This window comes from Vanacampus margaritifer, chromosome 14 (genome assembly GCF_051991255.1).
Source record: "Vanacampus margaritifer isolate UIUO_Vmar chromosome 14, RoL_Vmar_1.0, whole genome shotgun sequence".
NCBI classification, from domain to species: Eukaryota; Metazoa; Chordata; class Actinopteri; order Syngnathiformes; family Syngnathidae; genus Vanacampus; species Vanacampus margaritifer.
In genome coordinates, this window is record NC_135445.1 from 13,413,574 (window position 1) to 13,429,950 (window position 16,377).

At 38.1% G+C, this 16,377-nt stretch overlaps 1 protein-coding gene and 1 long non-coding RNA gene across 3 annotated transcripts in view; one reads left to right on the plus strand and one right to left on the minus strand.

Annotated features, from left to right (window-relative positions):
- The window catches only part of sppl3 (signal peptide peptidase 3), a 41,218-nt gene that overhangs the window by 14,949 nt on the left and 9,892 nt on the right, over window positions 1–16,377 (minus strand). For both annotated transcript variants that reach the window (XM_077542345.1, XM_077542346.1), the window contains exon 2: window positions 401–478. In XM_077542345.1, the coding sequence (XP_077398471.1) occupies window positions 401–478 (78 nt within the window). The remainder of the gene's footprint in view (window positions 1–400; window positions 479–16,377) is intronic.
- LOC144034352 (uncharacterized) lies at window positions 3,182–11,334 on the plus strand. The gene is made up of 2 exons (XR_013288206.1): window positions 3,182–7,775; window positions 8,216–11,334. It is a non-coding gene; the product is annotated as an uncharacterized LOC144034352 (long non-coding RNA).

Sequence of the window (16,377 nt, forward strand, 5' to 3'; positions counted from 1 at the left end):
AGTTTTGCAGCAATAAAACAAAGTTTATTTAAAAAAAACTTTTTTTTTTCTTTAAAATTATTTTGGGACGGATGCGAGTGTATTAACATCAGGTATTAATGCTTACGTAACATTGATGGCGTACATTTGGTCTGTGCGTTTACGCCGCACTTCTGATACATTTCGGATTTTTATCTCCATTTTGAAGGAACCAGAATACAAACGGAAAATATCTCATTCCACCTACATGTTGTGATCTGCTTACACCTCCACGACAAATCTCAACTATGACACTTGAGAGTAGAAAATGATTGTGTCACTTGAACCATGCAGTGGAAATCCAAGTAAAACCCAAGTGTTCAGAGAAATGCAGAGCCACATCTTGACAAACAATTCTGATGTTTTACCAAGCGTCACTTACCTGAAGCTGCCATAGACGATGAGAAGGATGGAGATGAGGAAGGTGGACACCTGGCTGGAGTCAACTAAAGAGTACGCCCTGAAGAGAAGAAAACATTTTTAAAATGATGTATTATTCCTTTTTCGATTAAGACAGGGGTGTCCAAACTTTTTCCTTTGAGGACCTCATGCAGAATAATCGAAGGATGCCAGGTCCACTTGGACATTGTCTGACTTTATTAAACGCGCTAAAACTAACAAATCAATAAATTATGTACTATGGTTATTTTAGCTGGGTTTTTAGTTATTTTTAGACGGGACAAGCAGTTTGGGATTTTTCACGATTTTGGGGTGGCCCACACACCAATATTCCACTAGAATAGATCCGCCCCAGCCCAATCTCTACATTCAGAAACAAAGGAAGAGTAATTGAAGTAAGGAAGAGTTAACTCTTTCACTGCCACTGACGTTTAAAGACGTCAAGTAAAAACCTACGCTTCACTGCCAATGACGTCAAAAGACGTCATCCAATGATTTTTTTTTTTTGAAACGGGTAGAGGAAACCCTTCCGCATGTCTGGTGAAAGTTTCAAGTCTGTCTGTTGTGCCTAATGACTATTTTTGACCCCTAGAGGGCAGCGATGACTCTCTTTTGACAAGATCGGGTGGGCGTCAGTAGAGGCGGAGCTAGAGCGTCGAGCAGGAGATGAGAATGGAAGACAAAGGAAAAATGGCGGCCGGTCGCGAGGAGCTCACGCCCGAGCCGTTTTTTTCAAAGACCAAAAGCATCGCTGAAAAAGCACATTGTTGACGACGATGATCATCATCGATGATGAAGATGAGGGTGGTGACTCCGTGGTTGAGAAGCATTGACGCGGCAGTAGAAGACGTTAGATGGAGCTAGATGGAGGAGGGAACGGGCAATGGCGAGCGTTTGCAAGCAGCTCTACACTTACAAGACGAAAGGCATCGACCAACGCTAAAATAGTACATTGATGACGACGGTGATCATCCTCGATGATGATGAAGGTGAATCCGAGCTTGACGGCGAAATTGGAACCGCTGACGCGGCGGCTATGACGGTGTCGTAACGCGGAGCGCAACCGAGCACGCACAGGCGGACGTTCGATCGGACGACGGAGAGTGCCCCGAGTCCAATGCATATTCATCGGAGGAGTGTGTACAGTCTGCTACTTGCTTTTTATTCCCCGGAAAAAAAGGCCGTCAAGAAAGTGTAACGTTTGCACGCAAAACGGACCAATGTGAAAGTGAAAGTAAACTGTTGTGCGCGTCCTGGCGTCTCCTTGCACGCAGGAGAGCGTTACAAAAGGAAAAACTGTATTTGAAACATCCACATAATTGTAAATAGTACCACAGTTGCACACATTTGTAAATAGTTTGCGAAATTGTTTTGTCAAATTGTTACACTGTTGAATGGAAATAAACGTATTTTGCAATCAAAAAACACTTTTTCATTGTTGGTGAAAGCGTTTTACAGAAGTAAAGCACTATTTAGGTGTTTGTGGCATCATTCATGGACAAAAAGAAGTGTACAATTCACTAGAGTGCATGAAATAACATCGTTTCAGAAAAAGCTCTTTTTCTCCGTTTTTTGTTTCAAAAGAGAGAATTTCGGTGAAAGTAACCATTTTCTATTGTTGATTACTGAAGAACGGAATAAGGTAGAAACAAACTTTTTTTTTCTGATGAAAGCTGAGAGTCCAATCTTTCATTTGGTAGTGTGTGTGTTTCCATAGTCCAAACACAACATTTTCTGTGGACCTTGAAATATCACTCAAAATGCTTAAATCGGCTGGCAGTGGGGACAACCTGTTTCTGAAAACGTCTGGCAGTGAAAGAGGTAATAAAATGATTTTTTTTATTTTATTTTTTTAGCAGTGTTTACTTGAGGATCCTAGCTAATCATTAATGTGATATGTTCACAAATCAGACCTGGACACAGACAGTGGAACATGGAAGAAAACATTGTTGCTTCTGAAACTGAAATATCCAACTTCATTAATTAAATTACAAAGACAAATATTTCTATTTTAGTTTTAAATAGTTTCTATGCATATTGAAGGATATTATAACATTTTAATACCTATTTTCATATATCGATTATTGTTACTGATCATGAACATTTAATTCTTCATTTTAAGTTTGTCAAAGTGTCTTGTGTCCTGAGCAGGGCACATGATGTTGACCTCGTATGTTCTGGGTTAAAGCTGGGACCATATTATTTAGTCTAGAAAAGTTCCTTCTCATCACTTTGTACGAAAACATATTTTCGCCCTTGATTTTGCTATACACTGATTGGTCCAGAATTTCTTGTTTTATTTTGTACACGTACATTGTGGTCTTGAACAGAACTTGTTTTGCTTTTCCATTAGTCACGGTCATTGGTGCTTTTGGGTCAAATGATAAAGTGAGATTTTGTTATGAAGAAGAATATGAAAAGTGCCTTGAAAATATACATATTTTGGCTAGAGACGAAGACAGCTGCAACTGCACTAAGAGTTCTATTGTTTGACATGTCCTTCAACTGTATAACACATTTGCTCATTCATGAAGGGAGAGATATTCTGCTTGGAGACTGAATTGTAATAAAAGGCTGGCCCTTCGAGAGGAGGGTGTGCATTGTTGATCAGAACTTGTCGGAGTTTGATTCAATGGTGCAACAGGAGATCTCCTTTAAGAATTATCCTGCGCAGGAAACTCTGTTCATTTCTCATCTCACCAGTTGGTTTATTGGACACGAAAAAAGTTATGGATTAACTACACCCCTCAGTTGGTGATTATAATATACCTCCTTCAGTTGGTGACCCTCCGACGGCAAGGCGTTTGACGGTTGTTGCGTTCGCGGACGGTTTGAATTCCTGGCGCCATATTAATTGAGGTAAGTGGAGATCTTATCCACGTTTGAGGAATTCTTTCTGTCTAGGAGCGCTCCGGCCGCCATGCGTTCTTGTAAGATAGCCAAATCAAGGGTGAGATTTGTGTGAGCAGAGGTAGAAGTTTAAGTTGTTTGGTTGTATGGAGTCAATAATTGTGGAATTTCCTACGGTATTTGAAGTATACATATTTGTGGTGCACATTGAATTGAATAGCGATCGCTTGTAAGTCAGTCTGGGAAACATTTTGTCTTTACAATTTGGTTTTTACAGACGATAGATACGTAGATAATTGATTTGAAGTCTGCGTATATGAGGTTAAGATATAAGTAAGTTGTTGAAGTTGAGAGTAAATCAGCTGGGGAAACATTATTGTTGTAACCAAGCGGTAGATGTATGGGCATTGGTTTTACGTCCATACATATTTAAGTTGAGAGAAGTCGGCTCAAAAAGCATCTTTGTCTTGATCCCTGCCTGATGCGCGGGAGAGACAAACACTTTGTTTTTATGAGTAATAGATTCTTGGGTAATTAGATAACGAAGATCCTTGAATAAGTGTTGCCGATTAAAGCTGCGGGAGGATCGACTGCTTCATTTTCTAGGGACAAAAGACTCAACTTATGGAAGTCAGATTGACATAAAACGGACTTAATACGCCGTTTTAAGATTAATCGATAGGTCTATGAATAATTGGATATTGACATTTTTAGACAAGATATAAGAGATAAGATGTATTGACTCAACTCGTGTAAGTCGGGCTGACTAAAGCATATTTGATACGACGCTTTAGATCAAGCCAATAGGTCTATTGAATATTCGTGATTAAAATTCAAAGACAAAGAAACTGTTGAAGCTGGGGTAGCGCAGTTGACATCCGGATATTTATGTGTTGATATGTCGTACAAAACGACATGTCTTGTCTGTCCGTTGTGTGTATGCCGTCTGATCGGTGAAGAAACTCTAACGTTACGGTAAAATCTTAAAGGGACCGCGACGAGAACAGTTGATTAATTCTGTTATAAGTGAGACGTCACTTCATTTAAATATTAATACAACTGAACTATGATAATTTACAATATAATATAATATAATACAAATCAATAAGCTATAAAATACCTGAGTTAATAATTAAGACGAAACATGGACACTCTATTTGAACTCAAAACACAGTGGTTTGACCCGAATGGGATTCCGTTGAGTTTAGATGGGATGACGCTGGATAAACAAATTGGGAACGCATGCGCTGTGGCTATAGGGATTTTACCTACAAAGGCTAAACGAGAAACAAAAAAAGAACTTTGCGACTGGATGCAAGACGGCTGTAGAAAAGGTTATTTTCCGTCATTACAATCTGCAGTGTGTCTAATCTCTTTGATGAAGAACGTTGAACTTGCATGTGTGAAAAAACGTCACGAACTAGATGAGCTGGTGCAACACACATCTGTAATTTCTTCGAGTGGAAGAAAAGCCAGAAATGATCGAAAGCTTGTTGACAAAATAATGAATAATGCTAGAATACTAGCTTTAGGTATTTTTGTGAAGTTATAACCATTTATATAACTAAATAATGATATAAGACTAAATGATTTGACCTGATATGACTTCCGCTAGTCGGAATTAAAGCTTCCGGATTAATCATACCGTTTAAATAATGACTTAAAATGTAATTAATATTGAACGACGGGACTTGATTATATTGTGAAAAAGGTTAGTTTATTCTAATAAGATATGGCATTTGTTCGATGGTTTTAATGACTGCAATTTAACTTTGAATGTGCGTACACGGCGACCGCCCGTTAATAATGTTATGAGTGTATGTAATTTTATATAGAGGAGAGTCCCGGACGTATCTTTAAGAAAAGTGTATTGAAAAAATGATTAATACTGAAATGTTGCTTTGCAAATAAAATAACTGTATAATACAAATTTATGTAATAAAACAAATTAAGCCGTTTAATAAGCGCTAAACGGGATAAATTAATTAGACGGTAAAATTACTAATAAAACTTCTAACGCTAAAACCCGCAATTGTCTGCGTTAAATAATTGAACGACATTATATAAATTGTTGCCGTAACTGATTTTATAAGCCCCTTACATAAATTTCTTAAGCACTAATGTTGAATACTTAAACTGGCTTCAAGAGTGCAAATACGTCATATTTAAAAATTATGTTTGCTATAAAACGAACGAATATTAATACACAAATAACATAGAGAGGTATAGTTTTAAGATATTATAAAATTTAGATGCATGTCTTATGCTTGTAGAGCATGGGTGGCTTTGACTGATTGTAGTTGCTATGACTCATTCCCTTTCTCGGGTTAAAAAATGCCAACAGCCATCAATCTTTGTAATGAGGTCAAATAAAATGTTTTTATAAAAGGTAATGTTAATTGTGTGATTGTTTTAGATTAAATAGTTTAGTCTCTACTCTTATTTTAATAATAATAATAATAATAACTAAAAACAAATAACTTGGATGGCAATTAATGTGGAATAATTCTTATATAGATGATTGTTTTTTCCCTTATGATTTTGTTTGTGCGCGAGAACATTGTTTAATAAATTTTAAATATCTTTTCAGAATCAGGAGACACACCCATTAAGGACAATTGGGGTCGCACCAAAGTGCCATGTTCCGGTCCTGGGGATGAAGTAATGTGTTAATTATAATTTAAAAGGAGTTTTTTATTTATTTTTTCTCCGACGTTTATAAATAGAAAGTAATTTTAATCTCTCCTGAATATATTTAACCTTTGAATTCGACATTTGAAGTCTCATTACAAACAGACTGGGGAAGCTATCTGGAAGAAACACATTTTTGACATAATTTGAGGTGCTATGTAATTAAAATCATTCCTGCTTTGACGTTTGACCAAAGGCTGACTTTACGGGCTGCGGCCTCCATTGAGAAAACATTAATTGAAAACTACACACTTATTAATTAACTATATTTGTAAATTGTTAGAGTATATCTGTCCTATTTTATCCTAAGTATTATTTATGAAGGTATGCAAAACATATTAAATTAAATATTGTAAACCATAACAAATATTGACATATAATTAGCAATTATTTAAAATTGTAAACTTTCATTGTTTTAATTATTATTTTTTATTATTTTTATTTTTATTTAATTTTTTTAATAAAGGAAGTTTTTGGTTTTAATATTTACTGACATGTTATAACCTAAATACTGTTGGGGCAGATTTTAATGTTTTCAGTCGAGTGAGGATTATTGGTCAAGGGTCATTATTTCGGAACAAAGTCAACTGGCGGGACACAGACCTCTTTAAAAACCCCCACCCACAAAGAAACTGCAACTGCCACCACCATCAGAGGGGCGTGATGCAGCCATCATCACAAAACATCCTGCCAATACCTGATGGAGAGGGGAGGTTCCTGGCGCCACCTGTTGCAACAATGACTGTGCCATCATATACAAATGTGATAAAAGAAAAACTGCTCCACTGCCCAATGCACACAATGCTCCGCACGAACTGTCCTATGAAAAACTGCTCCATATGCTCTGCACAAGCGTCCTTAAAGCATTCCTGCGTCCAGAACTGTCCACTACGATGGTGACTCAACCCCACAAACAATGCTTTCCTTGAATTAGTGATACCAGGCCATATGATGTGATACTGACTGTTTACACTGCACTCTATTTTTGACAGATATAAGGTGATAACATCTACAGTAAAACATTTCGTAAATATAATGAACTGATTGACAACACTATATACACACAGATTTATTACATTTTAAAAACGTTTGATGTCTATTTTGATTTGATCTGATTTGTTTATCTCTGTCTATTTTGAAACAGTCAGCTTTTTGGACAAACATCAAAAAGGGGGACTAGCAAGCTTAATGGTAACATTAAAACTAAGGGCAACTTTATGTATTAATAATAATTGATGAATTGGCTGAAAACTGAGATTCTTTGTAAAATTCATTGGCATAAGCTACAATATTTTTATAGTACAAAAGATAATACAGGTAAATTTCGTCTGGTTTCAGAAATTGAAACAGCTAATATGAATACAGATAAGATACAATTTATTTCAATCTTAATTATTATATTTTACTTTTTTAAGTTTGGTCTTCTAGTGTTTTCCCGAATTCTCTTTTGAAATTTAAATAGTTGCTTGGGACGCATTGTCGAATTTGCTGGTTAAATGTAAAATTTTCCCCTCTTTCTAAACAAAAAGCAAGCAAAATTTATTTACTGCAAAACTTTATATATTAGTCTGAAAGAGTCTCTAAAGCGATTTTTTTTTTTTTTTTTTTTTTTCAGATGGGGGAATTATTGGTTGGTCTGGGTATATCGTCGCGAAGGACACAAACAGTCCATGTTAAATAAATAAATTTAAAATTAAAAGTTAGTCTTAATGCGATAGTTATAGATAGTCCGTGAGAATGAATTTTACAGGAGGACAATTGGGGATTTCCTTGACCATGGAGAAGGAGTAAGTTTTGGCAGGGACGGCGAAAATAAGGTGAATATGTTCCATTTCTATTTCTATTTTTCCCTTGGGGCCCTGGGGTTAGATGTTATTTTTTGATTTTATTTGTTGACGAAAGTTGCATTTATTTAATGGCTGGAAGCACATCCATGCTATATCTATAACAATAAATATTATAAAACATTCCAATAATTATTACATTCTGTAAACAAAATTGGCCTCGTCAGATTTGAACTGGCTAAAGATTTTCATTTTTTGCATTTAAGAATGTGCTCAGGTCATTAAAGTCAGCCAAAGGCTGGATCCTAATTAAATGTCACAACAAACAGAATTTTTTCCCACAGGAGAGGCCTACAGAACTTTACTAACATTTACTAACTCCTAACTATATAACACTACCAAAATGCTCTTTCAAAAAGAAGGGATGCGAATAAATGTTTATTAGTGACTAAATGAAAATATTTTGCACCCAGATAAGGTGATGAAAAGGTCAATCTAGTCCAGTCCACGGGGCACCTGGTTCCACATCTTGCCTATTAGACCAGCCGGAGGTCCGCCTTCTACTCAACCCCCACCTTCCGGAGCCAGCCACCACCGGGAATCAACAGAGAGACCAGCCAGCTGCTCCAGTGACCAGACGTGCCAGCCGAGAGGCCATTCAACTGCTTCCAGTGTCAGCTAACGAGCTGAGGAATTACTACATGAAGATTGAGTTTCGCTGAGGACGTCTTTCGAATGGAAACAGGAGGAATGTGTCCCTTTTTCCAGGGCATTCCACAAAGAATGAGTCACAACTTGGGAAGATAAAATCCCGGTGACCGATTTTTGCACCCCTGGCAGTTGGAGAGAGGCAGAAGGACCCTCTTCACAAAAAGGCTCTGTTCAACCTTCTGCTGATGCTGCTCAAGGAACCTGAGTGCACCATCCACACAAGAAAATAAAGAAAGTGACGACTGTTTAAAAAAAAAAAAAAGAAAAAATCACAAGATGGCTGCTTCGAAGAGACAATGCGTCTTCAATTGCGTCTGCATTACGACACTCTTTCTTATACTGACTGTTATGCCAATTTTGTGTTTTTGGGATCCCCTAACCACATCTGTAAACGCAACCACAAAAATTCGGGCTAAGCGAGACATGAACTCTCCACACATTCCCTGGGTTATATCCAAAACGTATGATGACTCAGTCACGGTGACAGTTGCCCCAAACACAAACACCTCTGTCAAAATTCCCATTACGTCATTAAAGGGATTTAGAGGATGGGAAGAGACAAGGGGAGGAATATGGGTGAAATATTGGTGGTATTTGACAGGAAATGTTGCGCAACTAGATTGGGGTACTTTTATAACCACCCAAAGTGGACAATATTGGCCACCGGGAAAAAGCAAGGAGGCTGTTTTCTTTTCTAAAAGGACAACACTGCGTAAAATGGGAGGTCAACTAGAATTAACCTTTTCCATTCCCGACGGGAATATACGACCAGCTAATGTAACTCTGTACAACACCTCCTGTTTTGGATTACTGTTATGGGCATGGTCCCACGGCGTTGACCCACGTTTTCCTATTCTAATCTGTGTAAATAAGACTATGAGTAAGCTAGACCAACCAAAAATGACTAAATACTCAATGGAGAATGGGGTAAAAGCTGTAAGTGTACCGATTGATGGTGTAATTGAATGGTTTAGGGTTACTACAGGAGTGTCCAAAAGCAGCAACAATTGGCTATTGCTAGCACACGAGGCAGCACACGCCTCTGGTAAGGAGTGTGTAGTATGTGTGGGACCACGACCTTTATTGAGAGTAATCCCGGCTAAAATCGAGGAACAATGTATAATGGAAATTATGAATAAAACTGCCCCAAATGCCAAATGCTCTCAATGGGATAAGATATATCCACTAGTGAATTTGCAGACAACTAAACCAATATTTTCAAAGGAAATTGCAGATGGTAATTTTTCATGTATTAAAATGACAGGTACCGGAGAACAATTGGGAGAACTAGATCACATTTCACACTGCACTACAATAATAAATGTGGGTCAAAAATTCAAGCCGCAATCAAGGGCTGACATTTGGTGGTGGTGTGGGCATAATCAGATATTTGACAAGTTGCCTTGGGATGGCAAAGGATATTGTGCTCTCATCACCCTTCTTCTGCCAGTACAACTTTTTCCCACCTCGGTTGATAACCTTTTACAAATGATTGACACTTGGGAACCACGATCTTCTCCTCCTTTCCATAGAATTAAACGATCTTCTTGGCAACAGGAAAATGTCCCCACCTACATTGATGCAATTGGAGTGCCGAGAGGTGTGCCAAATGAATACAAATTGACTAATCAAATAACTTCAGGATTTGAATCCCTAATTTGTTGGTGGTGTACCATTAACAAAAATGTAGACAGAATTAATTATGTGCATTACAATGTACAAAGACTAGGAAATTGGACTCAATCTGGATTTGAAGCTGTACATGGCCAATTGGCTGCCACATCTTTGATGGCTTTTCAGAACCGAATTGCACTTGATATGCTATTGGCAGAAAAAGGGGGAGTTTGCTCAGTGTTCGCAGATCAATGTTGTACCTTCATTCCTAATAATACCGCACCGGATGGTACTTTAACTATTGCAATTAAGGGACTCCGGACACTTAATAGAAAGATGAATGAACACTCTGGTATAGACACTTCGCTATGGGATAATTGGATGACTGTATTTGGCCGCTACAAAACCTTAATTTCCACAATTTTGATATCAATTGCTGTATTTACGGCGCTAATAACAATATGCGGATGTTGTTGTATACCCTGTATTCGTTCCCTTTGCGAGAAAATTATTTCTGCCGCAATTGAAAAACAGGACGTACGAAATAAGTCTTCTTACATGATGATGGAGTCTGTTACTTCCTCAGCCCGGCCTGCTGCAACATCCGATGTAGATCCCGCTGGAATCTTTGTGTAAAATGTTTAAATATTTAGTTATTGGGCTTAGTGTTTACGTAAGCCCAAAAGGGGGACTGAAGGATATTATAACATTTTAATACCTATTTTCATATATCGATTATTGTTACTGATCATGAACATTTAATTCTTCATTTTAAGTTTGTCAAAGTGTCTTGTGTCCTGAGCAGGGCACATGATGTTGACCTCGTATGTTCTGGGTTAAAGCTGGGACCATATTATTTAGTCTAGAAAAGTTCCTTCTCATCACTTTGTACGAAAACATATTTTCGCCCTTGATTTTGCTATACACTGATTGGTCCAGAATTTCTTGTTTTATTTTGTACACGTACATTGTGGTCTTGAACAGAACTTGTTTTGCTTTTCCATTAGTCACGGTCATTGGTGCTTTTGGGTCAAATGATAAAGTGAGATTTTGTTATGAAGAAGAATATGAAAAGTGCCTTGAAAATATACATATTTTGGCTAGAGACGAAGACAGCTGCAACTGCACTAAGAGTTCTATTGTTTGACATGTCCTTCAACTGTATAACACATTTGCTCATTCATGAAGGGAGAGATATTCTGCTTGGAGACTGAATTGTAATAAAAGGCTGGCCCTTCGAGAGGAGGGTGTGCATTGTTGATCAGAACTTGTCGGAGTTTGATTCAATGGTGCAACAGGAGATCTCCTTTAAGAATTATCCTGCGCAGGAAACTCTGTTCATTTCTCATCTCACCAGTTGGTTTATTGGACACGAAAAAAGTTATGGATTAACTACACCCCTCAGTTGGTGATTATAATATACCTCCTTCAATATCCAGAAAAGCAGGCTGTGCCAAAAGTTATTTTTTGTATATGCTGAGGGCCGCTAGAAGATGGGACGACGGGCGCAAATGGCCCCCGGGCCGTAGTTTGGACACCACTGGATTAAGATGACAATAAATAACAATATCAATATCATCAGGGTTTCTTCCAAGGATTTAATCAAAAGGGATACTTGACTCATTGAGCCATTTTCAACAGTAGAAGATACTATTTTGTCTATAAATAATGTGATAACGTCTACAGGGATGTGATTTGACCAAAGTGAAATTATCTGAAAATTTAGCCGGGGGTCTGGGGGCCGCTGGCACCCAGCTAGGTCCGGGGCAGTGCCCTGGTGGGGGGACAAGGGGGGCTTTGGCCCCCCGGAGCTCATGGGTTTTCCGTGTTTTTAAGTACTTTCAATGCACTCACATGACAAAGAAATAGACAAAACAACAGCATAAATTTTCAATGTATATTGAACTATCCCATATAAAATGGCAGTTTTAGTCAACTCAAAATCAGTCACATTCAAAAACATTGGACTGCCTTTGCTTTCAAAAACTATCACTGAGAATATCATCATATCTAACTAATGTGATTACTAAGTTAACACATAAATAATGTTGAAGAGTTCAAATTTCATGAACAAATAATTGTATCATGACCAAATGAAAAGTAACTCATATTAGAGCATACCACAAATGTCTTTGTTATAGCAGAAGATGTTATCTGTCGGAGTCATGTGCATACACAATGAACTTACTAAAAAAAAAAAATTTTTTTTTAAAAAAAACGGATTTTTTTTGGGGGGGGGGGGATAAAAAAAGCGGAATTCTGCGAATTAGCGGAAAAATCACATCCCTGCGTCTATTATTTTTCATGAACAATTAAAACCTTTAAAAACCAATTTGGCCACTTGCTGTCGCCTGAAGATGACATAGCCTGCGCTCAGGAAACGGGTAACGACCAATCATGGCTCAGTTTGCTGACCAAACCCGGAAAACAAGTGACAAGTCGACAGCAAGTTGAAAAATGTGTTTTTAAATGTATTAATTGTACATGAAAAATAATTAAGTTATTAAATTAATTCTGTTCAAAATATTATCTTTTTACTGCTGAAAATGGTTCAATTAGTCAAGTATCGCTTTAAGCTTGCAGCCTCCAACACGAATACCACCAACACCAATAAAACCACCAGGTTAAGCACCCCCGTAAAAAGCTGTACTATGAAAGCTACTGGGAAAGCTCAATTTGAAGCTGAGCTATTATTAGCACGGTAACGAAATGCTCAATTGAAAACTTAATAAGAATAAAAGTGACCACTATAGATTAAGCACATACTGTAGTGTGTCACTTCCAACTATAAAAACAGCTGCTGTTTAACAGTGAGGATAAATATCCTTCTCCCCTGGGAGACTACGGGTCCTTATTATTCAGAGCAAGCAATAAGCAGAAATGGTTGTGTAGTAAAATAATAGTAATAACTGATGAATTGGTTGTAAAAATCAATTAGCCCAAACCATTCAACTCCAAGCACAAAAAGGATGTTGCTACTATCACTGACCCCAAAAAAAAAGAAAAAAAAGAAAAAAGAAAAAAATGCCTGGAACATTCTAAGCATCGCATCCCTCCTTTTTAAAGACCAAGTTTTCAACTTTCTCAACAACCTTTCAAATTCCAAACAGTATGTTTTGGGAAGTAGAAAGACACCTGGCAGGCCTTCTGAACTGGTGAGATGAAGCAAGTCTTCTAAAAATACTGCATGTCAATCTCTATTTTAATGATTACAGAATTTCGAGGAAGGTAGGGCAGGCGGCGTGGCAAGTTGCGTGTTGACACGAAACGGTAGGAGTTTTCCCTTCCACAATAGCTGGTCTCCCCTCTGGCACAGTGGACAAGCGAGAGGTTAAAAATGACTGCAATCAATCAATAGGCCTTGTCAGGAAATTAAGAGCTGTACTGGCAGTGAACAGACCTACCAGTACGCAACGTTTTAAACACGATTCCAACAGACGAGACTGACAAGCAGTCACAAGTTCAGCATTTACTCCGCTATTATTCCTCCACTCGACATTATAGCAGCTCCAATCCTGAATGGATTACAATCAATTAACACAATCTCTAGCTCACTGGCGACGGGTGATATTGGAACGCTAGTAGTTTACTTTGACTCGAGGAAGAGAGAGAGAGAGGGGGGGGGGGGTCATAGATACATATTACAGAAAGTTCAATAACTGTCCAAGCGTCCGATCAGTTCCATCAGTCGTCACTTTGCCGTCATCGTGCTCCGAGCCCCGAGAGGACACATTTGCATGGCATCTCGGGAATGCTACAATATCCTGCTGTGACGCATGAACAAATGCTCTGCTTCTCTATTCATTTCATTCTTTGGCATCTTGGCTTGGTGACAGCATCTCTCAGCATTCACACAGAAGATTTGTGGGAATTGCAACTTCTAGTGTAGATATGACATAGACAGTGTCAAATGGAAACACAAAACCACAATGTTTCTCTCCCGAGCACTGCCTTGAACTAATGCAAGGACTTTCCTTTCAGATTGGCATCCAGGAGTGTGAATGCGCAAAGGGGGCTTAAATCAGATCAAGCGCCTTGATTGAAGTGTTGAATGTTTTGACACAGCCTGGACCTGACCCGCAACCTTCTAATGCAGGCCCTGGTGCTCAGGAAAAAGACAAGGCGGCCATTGTGGCTCACTGCTTTCTCCCGAGCACGCTGACCGAGATGCTGACCTGTCAGTCGCCTGTCAAACTCGCCCTTCTTGGGGGAGGAATGCGCTAGTGTATGTAAACCCTCTATGTCCTATATAACATTATCATTGCACTTTATGGAGTGTGTGCATAACCACCACATCCCGTACCTCAGACAAAGTGTGGCAAACCCTTTCCACTGGTAAGCAGTGGCCATTTTAGTTTCTCTAAAATCCTTCGGGGGCCATACTACTTTTTTTATATTTTTTTTATAAATGCAACAATTGAAAAAATGCTTATTATTATTAACTCATTCACTTCCAGCCATTTTCACTGAAGCAACCCCCTTCGCTCCCGGCTGTTTTATTGGATTTTGACTGATTTTGCAAGGCCCACAGAATATTGTGTTTTATTGCTATAATAACATGGAACCTACCAAAGATTAGTCTCTTCTTTCATCAGGAAAAAAAACTAAAATATTTGTATCGATTTCCGTTTTGAAGCAATTAGCGTTACAATATAGCTAAGTTTCATCATTATTCACAAATCTGTTTAACGCATTTGCTCCCAAAAACGCATAAATACGTTCTATTTTAAATGTTTTAAGTGTCCAAAAGTGTCCCAAAGATGGATCATGGATCAAGACCATTTCTGAGACAGACCTAAAAAAGAAAAAGAAAAGAATAGCTAACGTTTGCCAAGGAGTACCTGGACAAACCATAATTCTTTTGGGAAAATGTCCTGTGGAAGGATGAAACAAGTTTTTCGGCAATGCGCGCTAACAGTTTTATTACAGACAGTGCAATGAAGCTTCCAAGGAAAAGAACACCCTCTCTACAGTTAAGCATGGTGGAGGACCCATCATTCTGTGGGGCTGCTTTGCTACATCTAGTACTGGAGGCCTTGATTATAATCACAGGAGTTGTGAAACCAGAGAATTATCAAGACAATGTAGGGAGACATGTCCTACCAAGTGTTCGACAACTTGGTAGGAGTTGAAGGTCATGGGTACTCCAGCAGGACAAAGACCCAAAGCACATAGTAATGGTTAAAAAGGAAAAAAAAATACTGTTTTAAAATAGCCAGTAATGACTCCTGATCTCAATCCGATTGAAAATTTTTGATATGAGCTGAAATGTGCCATTGGGAAAAGAAACCTACAAACATTCAAGAGTTTGAACAATTTGCAAAGAAAGAGTGGCGGGATATACCAGCGCAGAAGTGCAAGAAGCTTAGAGACAGCTTCAAGAAGCGTTTGAAAGCTATCGTCACTGCCAAAGAGTGCAACCAATCAATCAACCAATCAAAGAGGGGTACCATTATTGTTGCACATGCTATATTTTTTATTTCTTCTTTGGAATTACATTATGCAAGTTGAAAAACAATTTCTTTTGTGGAATTACGTTATTGGACATCCAATTATAAGCTTCTTATGATATAAATTTGGTACATTTCAATTTATTTCCGATTATATTGTAGACATATTGAGATATTGTATGCAAAAAAATGAAGGGGTGCCAATAACATTGAGCAGGACTGTAGCTATATTCTAATGCTAATTGCTGCAAAACGGAATCAGATAGAAATATATATTTTTCCTGATGAAAGAAGAGACTCTAAACTTTCTTTTGGTAGGGCCATGTTTTTATAGCAATAGCGCACAACATTCTATGGGCCTTGCAAAATACAGGAAGCAACAGCAGGAAGCGAAGGGGATTGCTTGTGAAAATGGCTGGGAGTGAACGAGTTAAAACTGTGGGGGAAACAGCTTTTTGCAACATAGCCCTGGTTGCTCTTATACTCTGCTGCTACCTGCTGGCCGTTTTTTGTAATAACTACCATTGCTTCAACCGTTCTCTTCAGTTCAGAGGCTGCGTCAAAGCCTTCTGTATGTTCTAGCATAAAAAAAACAACATAAAATACATTTTTGGGACACTGGTAATATTTAAAATGGGACGTATTTTATACATTTTGGGGAGCAAATTTGTTAATTTTTTAGTTTCAGTCTTGGAAGGTTTTGTTTCTTTTTGTATTGTATAGTGGTTTGGACAAAATACCTGGACTCGACAGCAAATAGTGCTAAATTCCTAGATATGAACTCTGCCCAATTATAAAATAATTGGCCATGGCCACTGGCCATGTATATTCATGATATACAATACGTTGCAATGGTTATT